This window comes from Botryllus schlosseri, chromosome 11 (genome assembly GCF_051294905.1).
Source record: "Botryllus schlosseri isolate E-star chromosome 11, Bs_hap1, whole genome shotgun sequence".
Classification (NCBI taxonomy): Eukaryota; Metazoa; Chordata; class Ascidiacea; order Stolidobranchia; family Styelidae; genus Botryllus; species Botryllus schlosseri.
Window position 1 is genome coordinate 22,389,192 of NC_137246.1, and position 9,316 is coordinate 22,398,507.

Here is a 9,316-nt window from a genome sequence, read left to right on the forward strand (position 1 = left end):
CTGGTGACTATAGAGTGATACCATAACACTGGTGTCGAATGGATCTCCTGAGAATTGCTTCGCGGGTCGCATGAATTCGTGTGGCGGGCCCGATGCGACCCGCGGGCAGTACTGTAACATATACAGAGTTTGACAGTCTAGGGATCAAGTCACTACCTTCGAGTCACAAGTCATCTCGATTCATTGCACATTTTGACTCGAGTCAAGTCAGGTTAATCGATTTTCAAAGGTGACTTGAGTCAAGTCAAGTCAAGTCATGATTGAAGTCACGAGTCGAGTCAAGTTGAATTTTCAAAGTACGAGAGATGGTTCAAAGTCATTTCATTTTGCTAACTGTTATAAATACAGATGTAGTCCTTTATTCTGAATCGAGGAACGAATAAAGAGTTGATTATTCACCTGAAAAGGTGCTGTATCACTCAGTTGTTAGTCATCGAGCATGTCCACATTCAAGTAGAAATACAAGCAATTTCTTCTGAATGAATAACCTACTAGTCAGCCCTCAACATTTCCCGGACCACGACCTGACCTATCGATCTCGCCTTCCATCACATGCCACCTGATTTTGTACCTTATCATTTTATTTTGTCTTCTTTTACTTTCATTCATACTCTCGTCGGTGTGCATGCCTCATATTTACATCGCCTAGGTCCATGTGGGTATCTGATCTCAAAGTACTCCAAGTCGTTTCGGCACCTTCCTATCCTTCATTGTATCGCAGTCTTGAGATTTTTGAAATGATGAAATTTTATGCATAGACTTGAATTTGATCCATTATTAAATTTCGAATGCGAGAGCGTTCAATTATAGATAACTAAGGTAAACCAGTTTACCTTAGTTATTTATAGTTAAATGTACTACGGGTACACGAACTATCATTGATATGAGCTGATGATGTAATTTCGGGATACGCTTCAATGGTTACGGGAACAGCTTCATTTAATCAACATTGCGGCTGTGATTTTCCCGACAATAGATTTCTATCCGCAGGTTAGTTACTTTACCGATATAGATACGTAACCCCAGCGGCCAGTAGACACTGTCTGCAGCAGACTGTAGGTTAGTGATCTATTTTAAGATTATTAACTATGTACATGCTTCGGTTATTACGAAGGTCATAGTACCAACCGAGACAATAACATACGGATTTCTGACGATTGACTTATATCTATGCCATGCGATCGTTCGTATCATTACATTCGGATATCGCGAAATCAGACTCTCCAGAACAAATGATGGGTAACGTTCCAATGCTCCATTTCAAGCCCCCATTGATTTCTTATTGCATATCATTTTCATAGTTCATAGTTCATTCACTATCAGAATTAGAAACATTCCAATCAAGCTCCGTTATCCAGCTGTTATTATCTGTTGACCATAAAAATATCAATGGCTGAAGATTCTCGAAGAGGTGGTGCAGATGACGAGGATAAAGGACCAGGTGAGCAGTTACAACCTTTCATATAGGATTACCTTATGTAAAATTATTCAGTACAGCTTAAGAAATTATGTGAAACCAGGCATTACATAAAGTGTCGCCTAGTAAATATTGATTGACTGCTTGCTCATATCATTATATGCTTGAGTGGTGCGATAATACTGGAATTCATTCTTTTGCAGGTGCCACGTTCCAAGTATTTGAAATCATGTCGGACTTGTTGGACAAGCTGAAATTATTGAACTTTGAAGAAAATTTTTCAAGAAAACAAAACATGAAACCATTTACAAGGTACTAAAAGTGAACAAGGAGTTAGGCTGCCATAAATCTACAACATTGATCAAATGGTAGACTCAATTTCATTTTGCAACTCCAGTCGCTATCATATTATTCATGGTTTATTAGCAATTTTTATCAGTTCAATACACCACAAAAGTTGCGATACAATGAAAAGATTGGAAGGTGTATTATTCATGGTTTGATTACTGTGATCCCTTTGCCAATTACGATACGCAAACATTGCAACACACAGATGCTGGGCCTATGTCTTTATGAATTTGCCTTGTCAGCCAAGTAGATTCGCATATGCACCCCAAGAAGACCTTGATGTTGTGTCGTATGTAGTTTTTGAACGCGCATCATTGAATTTTCTAATTGATTGACAAGATAGGCATGTAGTGTAGTGATGATTTGAATCTGGTACCGGTATGAAGATACTCTTGGAAGTAGAGAACTTCAATATGCTATGGAATAATATGTTCATATTGAAATAATATTTTGGCTGTCAGTCATACAAACTACTGGATTTTCGAAAAGCACAACTACAACTACATTTTTGAAACGTGCAACTAGGATTAGAAGTAATGAATTTTCAAAACATCCAATTGGAACTAGAACTACTCACTTTTTACAATCCGTAACTAGAACTAGAACAACTCAATATTTAAAACTCTCAACTAGAACTAGAACTAATGAATTTTAAAAATATGCAACTAGAACTAAAACTAGCCTACTAGCTTTTCACAATCCGCAACTAGAACTAGAACTACTCACTTTTCAAAATCCGTCACTAGAACTAAAACTAGAACTGACCTTTATTCACCACAGAATGCAGTGCAAACTTTTGACTTGGCCCGCTACCGTATATCCTGCTTCACATTCTCAGAAACATAATTGCCCACCTCTGGCATAGGGGTTCCCAAGTCATTAAATGTTAAGAATCGCACTGAACTGGATTTCATTCTCCTAGGCAACACATTAATTTTATCGGAAACATTAGCCGTAGAATCGACATTTCAAGAGGACGTGGTGGCGAGTTGGAAATGGGAGATATGTTGACCCCAAAAACCCAACCACTGGCTGTACCACTGTTATAACTATACTATCGTAGCAGTGATGAATCTGAGCTAGTTATGGCTGCACAAACATTCAACAGAACACCGGCATGTTTTCTAGTTTCGCAACTAATATTTTTTTCAAATGTGAAACTAGAACTACGGTACTGAAGTTTCTATTATAGACAACTAGAACTAAAAGTCTAGAACTACTCACTTTTCAATAACCACAACTGGAACTAGAACTACTCACTTTTCAGAATCTGCAACTAGAACTACTCAATTTTCAAAATCTGCTACTAGAACTAGATTGGAAACTACTCAAAAAAACGTTTGTTAGTCGACCATCAATTAACTAAATGAATAGTTTGAACAAGTCTGCCCTCATTAGTAACTAGTAGATATTTCAAAAATAGCAAAAATACAGTTCTGTGGAAATCTCTCCTAGTTGCTGACGAATGTTAGAAGAATATATTATAGTTCGTGTCAATACGAATACATGTGACAGCTTTCATGCTATAAATCAATACTCAAATATATAGGCCTACTAAAAAAATATTGTGCCAATAAACTACCCAATGTACAGAGTGACGAAATATCCACGGGTAGGCCTAATCCTTGTCAGTATGACTGTTATACAGCAGTAATTTTGTGTTTTTTGGCATTCAACCGAACAGAATAATGACGCCCTTGCTGAGAAGGCGGTAGTTCAACATGCTGATTGCTGACATGTATGCTAGAAATATGTCCCAATACATGTATTGGTGATGAAATATACATATTTGTGTTCAAGTTGATCATGCCCTCGACCTTGAAAAAATTAACATATGCAGCAGTAATGTTATATATCAATATATTAGTAAGTGCAATTTTATGTGGTTATAGATTGAGTGCTACTCTGCCATGAGTGATATAACCAAGTCGACTTACAAATTTAAAGCTGCCTGCATTTATATGGACATGTATGAGTGATTTTATCAAGCCTTAGAGCTTCTGTCAGCACTACCTGCAGGCTTTCGTCGCCAATATGGTCATATTGCCAAGTCTGGCTGCGGCCTTTTTATTGTGATTTCCAATTTGGCTAGTTCTTCATTGTTCACAGGCATTATTTCGCTCTGCAAACTAACACCGGAGAACAATTTTACGCATTCACTTCATTGTCGGCCTGGCTGCTTACAGTAATCGGCATACCATTTGACATGCCGCAAGAATTCGATGACCCCAACGCAACAATATCAAGTATACTAGAGGAAGTTAAACGATTGGTAAGCAAAATTCAAGGTACGAACGGAATTCAACATTGATAAGCATTCGTTTGTCATCAGGGCATCAGCGTGGATTTTCCTCCATCCAAGTTAAAGCAAGGGTACGGTGAATATGTCTGCTATGTCCTTGATCGATTAACCGAAGAAGCATTAAAATCGAGTAATTTTCAATGGAGAAGGTAATTTACTATGATTACACTTCATTTGATTGTCTTGCTGTACCTGAGATTCCGTCACTATTTTCACTATAAACATGCATATGCCTACACTACAGAGGTAATGATTTATAGTTGTGCTGACATCTACGTTTTAACAGCCCTTTCTATCCTACGGAATCTCAAGAAGAGGACGTTATACAGGAGGAGGACACGGCAGAATTGAAACTTGACAAATTGGAAGACGAAATCGCAAATTTATCGCCCGATTCCTCAGATGGTGAAGAGGATACCTTCATGGTTCTGAATAGGCCAAATGGCAATAAAACAGTAAGCATCATCAGCATTTTTATCAATTTGAGATACTCCAGCTAAAAGAATTGCGCTATCGTGAAAAGAATGTAAGGGGTCGGCAAAATCAATCCATCAAATTCCTTGGCATACGAATATAGTAAACTAACGGAAGGTGTTACTTGCATCTGCACAACATGCACTTACATTGGTCGAGTAGAAGTCCACAATTCTTGAGATATCTGCTGGTATTTCAGGCATACTGTGATATTTTGCATTGGCATATCTATTTTGATGCTCCTCGAGTAGAATAATCAAATATTTCTTGGTAGAGTTGACATGACAACATTGATACACTCAGATGTTTTAAGGCATTAACCTACTGCAAGGCATTACTTGTTAGATTTAGACAAGTCTGTTCTGGGTGACAAGGTTGTGGGAAACTATTTGTCACAACATGCGATAAGGGCTATTTCTACTTGAAGATTAAGGTCAACTGTCTTGACTCTGTTTTACCAAGTATTGCATGATCGCTCTGTAGGAAGAAAGCCGTCAAGTTGACATCTTGCAGTCCAACACAAATGCGGACGAATGGAAATTGGAAGTTGAAAGAGTAACACCATCTCTCAAAGGTACTCGCATTTGAAGACCCATTTCGGTTGTATACATGTATCCCTGGTGTGCAATATTATCATATTTGCATTTCAGTTACAATACGGACAGATAACAAGGACTGGAGAACGCACGTCGACCAAATGCATCACCACAAGGCCGATATCGAATCATCATTGACGGAAGCGAAGGTATGTGCTACTGAAATATGTGGGCCTGCACTAATAGTTTACTAATTGTAGGTGGTGTTAGTACAAGTTTCATGCCCCACTCATTATTAGCATTTCAGGCAGGTTGCTCACCTTATGTTTAATTTTCCTATGCGCATTTAATGCGTGCATGCTCATTGCGTATAGTTCGATAAAATGGGAAATGTGTCTGCTTGGCAGAAGAAACTTGACTAATTTATAAGCTACTAGGTTCATCATATGATTCCCTCTTGGTTCCTGGTGTAATGTTTGTGTATAGTTTAGGGTGTGGTAGAAAATGTACAGACGGTAACCGACAATCAAGCGTAGTTTGGAAGAGTTGCATGAATATATGGAAGTGACACCATATTTCCCAATAAATTGTGGTTCAAGCCATTTGTTTCAGACACATACTCATCAAGTTGTAACCATTGACTTTTGAATTGTAATCTCTGGTGTTACAAATTAGACTATATATGCATGGCATAGGTGATGGAGCAGTGCTTTGCTTCGTTTTGTCTGCTGTAAAGCAATGTATTTTTAATTGAAGTCGCATTTGGACAAGCTCCATGATGAAATAGGAAGAACTCTGGAGAAGATTTCCAGTCGTGAAAAGTACATCAATAACCAATTGGAACACCTCGTGCAGCAGTACCGAGGAGCACAAGATAAATTGGCACAGGTGAGTGACTGCTATGAACTTTCTACATTTTCAGTACCACATTTTTATTTCATTCCGTATGACACGTGCTATCAGGCTAAAGAGAAGTACAGACAAGGTAGTGGTGGCGTTACTCAGCTGTCCCGCTCCTTGGCCGATGTCACCGAAGATCTGGAGAAAGTGAAACACGAAATGGAAGACAGGGGCAGCACCATGACTGACGGAGGTGAAGTTGCAAAATTCAAATTGTGACTACAAGACGTTAAAATACCATTTCCAAACAGCTCCGTTGGTTAGGATCAAACAATCGCTCAATAGATTGAAGACGGAGTCCACTCAAATGGATATCAGAATCGGGGTGATAGAACATATTTTAATGCAGGTACGGCATCAATTTCAGGCATATACTTGCGGTTGAAAATTAATTCAGTATGCATCTTCAGGCACGGCTGAGGGACAAGAGTGTGATGCACACCAACATGAATCAACCAGTGAACCACGGAGAAGGCTTGGGTGGGCCGGAATACAATTCCTATAGCTAAAATTATATATCTTGTAGATTGATATTTCCTCATTTTTTGCTCTTACTATCATGTGATTAGATCTTGCTTTTGCTTTGATTCGTCTTGGTTTTGTCGTGCATCTCACTAGCAAGTTTAGGCATTTTCAATGTTTGGCATTGGTAATGTTTAGTCAGAGGTGGTCATGCTACTTCCACTGTAAATGTGAATGAAATGTATGCATGAAAATCATTCAAGCTCAAGTATATAGTTTTTAAAAGTAGATACTTGCAGTACGGTAGTTAATGAGAAGTGGTCTCGTACGAAATTGCTGGGTACAGGTCCATGACATCCAGAATGGCTAATGTACTACAAATAGATGCAACTTGTGAAAATACATTCAGTTACCGTGACACAAGGGCTATTGCCCATTTTTTGTGACTATTCCCCCTCATGAAAATGATACAAGCATATCCCAGAAGTCCCAAAACTACTATCTGCTTTACAAAATAAAAAGTAAGCTTTTCATAAAACATGATAAATAGAAGTAGCCTAAAAGTAAGTAAGTAGTTGACGTAGGAAAAACAACCGGCTTTACCACTTTAAAAAATGAGTTCTTCGTTACTGACCAAGTCTGTTTTACAGAACGCATACAAGAATGTTCAGCCAGTTTCCTGCAATCGAGCAAAGCGTCTCGCTACAATCAGTTTGACAAGGCAGAGGAGTTCAGCTTAGCTGCATACCTAAACTTGGTCAGCGATCTCTTCACTCAGCACAGACCGAGCACATGAAAGAAGACAGTCGAGTTGATTGAGAATTTCATGATTAGCTGCAGTCAGTGTAGAAAGTTATTTATACGAAAGTGCAAGTATCTCGATAGTGTAAATGGATTGCTTCAAATATTTTTGTGGTTACACAGCTTCTTGTTACATTTGTCATGTATATGATATTGTTCAGTTTGCACAGCGCCTGACATGTTTATAGATTGGCTTGAAAATGTTATTTTCGTTTGACCTTGCAGGATATAGAGTCTGGATCACATCCTTCGTATTCTTTCAAATAGGGATAGTCCAAGTCACCACGGTCAGCATTTTTGCTTGTATGTCCTAGTGTTGGAGGTCCCTTGTTTCGTATGCAAACACAGCTAGCTCTGTGACCTGTCGCAGGTTTCAGCAGTCTTGGCACACCGACCCAATCGCGATCAATGCCACCACTGTAAATTACGTCGAATAATATGATTTACAACATGTTGAGCAGGCACAAGCTTACCTCTTTTTGGAGCACCATACTCTCGATCCTGCTGCTTGACTCCATTCTGAGTTACATTGAGGAAATCTTTTGCTATGCTCCTCTGCTTCATCCTTGAGTTTTTGGGCTTCTTTCATTTTGATATGTGCTTCCTTTAGAGCGGGAGTTGGTTCACCATTTGCATCATAGAAATTCCCCACCAGCTTTCCTGGGTTGTATATGAAAAATTCATATCCTCTTATTTTAGTAGGCCTATATACAAACATACTCACCAACGTATTTGTAATCCTTATCAAAAAAATTAACCCAATTTTCGTACTCTCGAAAATGAGAAGTCTCCACTCCTGACAAATCATCTGTTAATCCAGCATCATTGAACTCTCCAGTGGCAAATGCTTTGGTCCCATCTCTACCTGTAGTAATATGCACATGGTCATTGTGTACGTTGACAAGATAATACCTATTTTCTTTCTAATAACTTGGGTGAATCAAAGCAATGAACGTATCAAAAGACTGTAGACAGTGTAAAAAGACACGTCTGAACATATATAGTGAGTCATAATCTGAAGTCTATACCTGCGAAGAAGGAGTAACCACCACCCGGACCATAGTGCTTTGAGCCTTTCTTGACATCATAAACTCGTCCCATGATAGCCAGATGCAGGCCTTTGCTACCTTTTCCGCCTCTGTAGTTTTCCCATAAATCTTCTTTCGTGAATAGTTTGCCCTTTTTGGCTCCCTTTTCTAATTTGACACCTGCATCGGAGCCTTTTGTGCCAACGGACTCGGTTTCTATGGACAGCGATTTTCTGCAAAGTCTTATTGCCTCATTTTTGTAATAATTCAGCTCTTCTTGATATTGACCCGCCAAATACCCAAGCGTGATCCCAAGCAGAATCTTGCCAAGCGAAGATTTTAAGCTCATTATTTATTGCCGACCGTGAACGCGACAGGTAAGTGAACCGCTCACCTGCTAGTTTTGCCAATCGATCGTTAACATGTTGTCTGTATGCTGTTCGAACATGACGCCTGCGGTCACGTTTGGCTATGTCAGCGAGGGCACTGTGGCAATTTGTGTGCACAGGCTTTTACCTGTCATAGTGTCGTTTCTGGTAATATATGGGTGGATGAGCATTGAGCAATCATAGTATCTAGCTCAGTTGAATCATAGTCTTCATAAATGCTATGGTTGAATGAACGATGGTGCAACATCGCGCTGTCCATTTGCTGAAGAAAAAATAGTAGATGGATGTCTGTCAGTGAATGCTTGTTATCGAAATGCATTTCTCGAGTCAAAACTGTAATTTTCAGTTGCGGGAGATCTGACAATTTGATATTCAACGCTTTGCCGATGCCACCAGTCGAAAATGATTGGCCACTCGGGGATTACTATCACTGCGACAAATTAGTCTGTCGCCAAGTTTATGTATCAGTTTCACTGCGGTCGTTGCCCCGAATATTTCAATGACTTCTTTACCTCTGAATCAAAAGCGCACAAGTACAACACACGCGCGTCCACGTCGTCCAAATATCATATGATCGACCGAAAAGATCATCGCTCCATCAAATATGCCGGACCTGATGTGTGGAACAGTATCCCGCCGGCCATCCGACAGTCGACGAG

The 9,316-nt window shown here is 39.3% G+C and overlaps 2 protein-coding genes across 3 annotated transcripts in view; one reads left to right on the plus strand and one right to left on the minus strand.

The window, feature by feature from the left end:
• The window catches only part of LOC145450282 (intraflagellar transport protein 57 homolog), a 207,298-nt gene extending 199,813 nt beyond the window's left edge, over positions 1 to 7,485 (plus strand). Inside the window, exons 2-13 of one of the 2 annotated variants that reach the window (XM_080328798.1) lie at positions 1,302 to 1,441; positions 1,621 to 1,729; positions 3,875 to 4,037; positions 4,098 to 4,216; positions 4,354 to 4,522; positions 5,025 to 5,115; positions 5,192 to 5,286; positions 5,834 to 5,965; positions 6,041 to 6,170; positions 6,229 to 6,326; positions 6,388 to 6,457; positions 7,090 to 7,485. In XM_080328798.1, the coding sequence (XP_080184924.1) occupies positions 1,390 to 1,441; positions 1,621 to 1,729; positions 3,875 to 4,037; positions 4,098 to 4,216; positions 4,354 to 4,522; positions 5,025 to 5,115; positions 5,192 to 5,286; positions 5,834 to 5,965; positions 6,041 to 6,170; positions 6,229 to 6,326; positions 6,388 to 6,457; positions 7,090 to 7,235 (1,374 nt within the window). In that variant the 5' untranslated portion in view covers positions 1,302 to 1,389 and the 3' untranslated portion in view covers positions 7,236 to 7,485. The remainder of the gene's footprint in view (positions 1 to 1,301; positions 1,442 to 1,620; positions 1,730 to 3,874; positions 4,038 to 4,097; positions 4,217 to 4,353; positions 4,523 to 5,024; positions 5,116 to 5,191; positions 5,287 to 5,833; positions 5,966 to 6,040; positions 6,171 to 6,228; positions 6,327 to 6,387; positions 6,458 to 7,089) is intronic. The other variant, XM_080328799.1, reaches the window with a different exon arrangement.
• On the minus strand, positions 7,251 to 8,837 carry LOC145450285 (neuferricin-like). Its single transcript, XM_080328802.1, has 4 exons — positions 8,269 to 8,837; positions 7,965 to 8,105; positions 7,714 to 7,900; positions 7,251 to 7,657 (listed from the first exon to the last, which is right to left on the minus strand). The coding sequence occupies exons 1-4, from the start codon at positions 8,615 to 8,617 to the stop codon at positions 7,444 to 7,446; spliced, it is 891 nt and encodes a 296-aa protein (XP_080184928.1). The 5' UTR covers positions 8,618 to 8,837; the 3' UTR covers positions 7,251 to 7,443.
• Between the last annotated feature and the right edge of the window lie 479 nt (positions 8,838 to 9,316).

What these genes read in the sequence shown, in the direction of transcription:
- LOC145450285 (XM_080328802.1), bottom strand. Translation starts at nt 8,617, where the DNA reads ATGAGCTTAAAATCTTCGCTTGGCAAGATTCTGCTTGGGATCACGCTT. An exon ending in TAAGGATTACAAATACGTTG is followed by an intron (nt 7,901 to 7,964) that starts GTGAGTATGTTT and finishes TATACAACCCAG; the next exon opens with GAAAGCTGGTGGGGAATTTC. An exon ending in GTATGGTGCTCCAAAAAGAG is followed by an intron (nt 7,658 to 7,713) that starts GTAAGCTTGTGC and finishes CGTAATTTACAG; the next exon opens with TGGTGGCATTGATCGCGATT.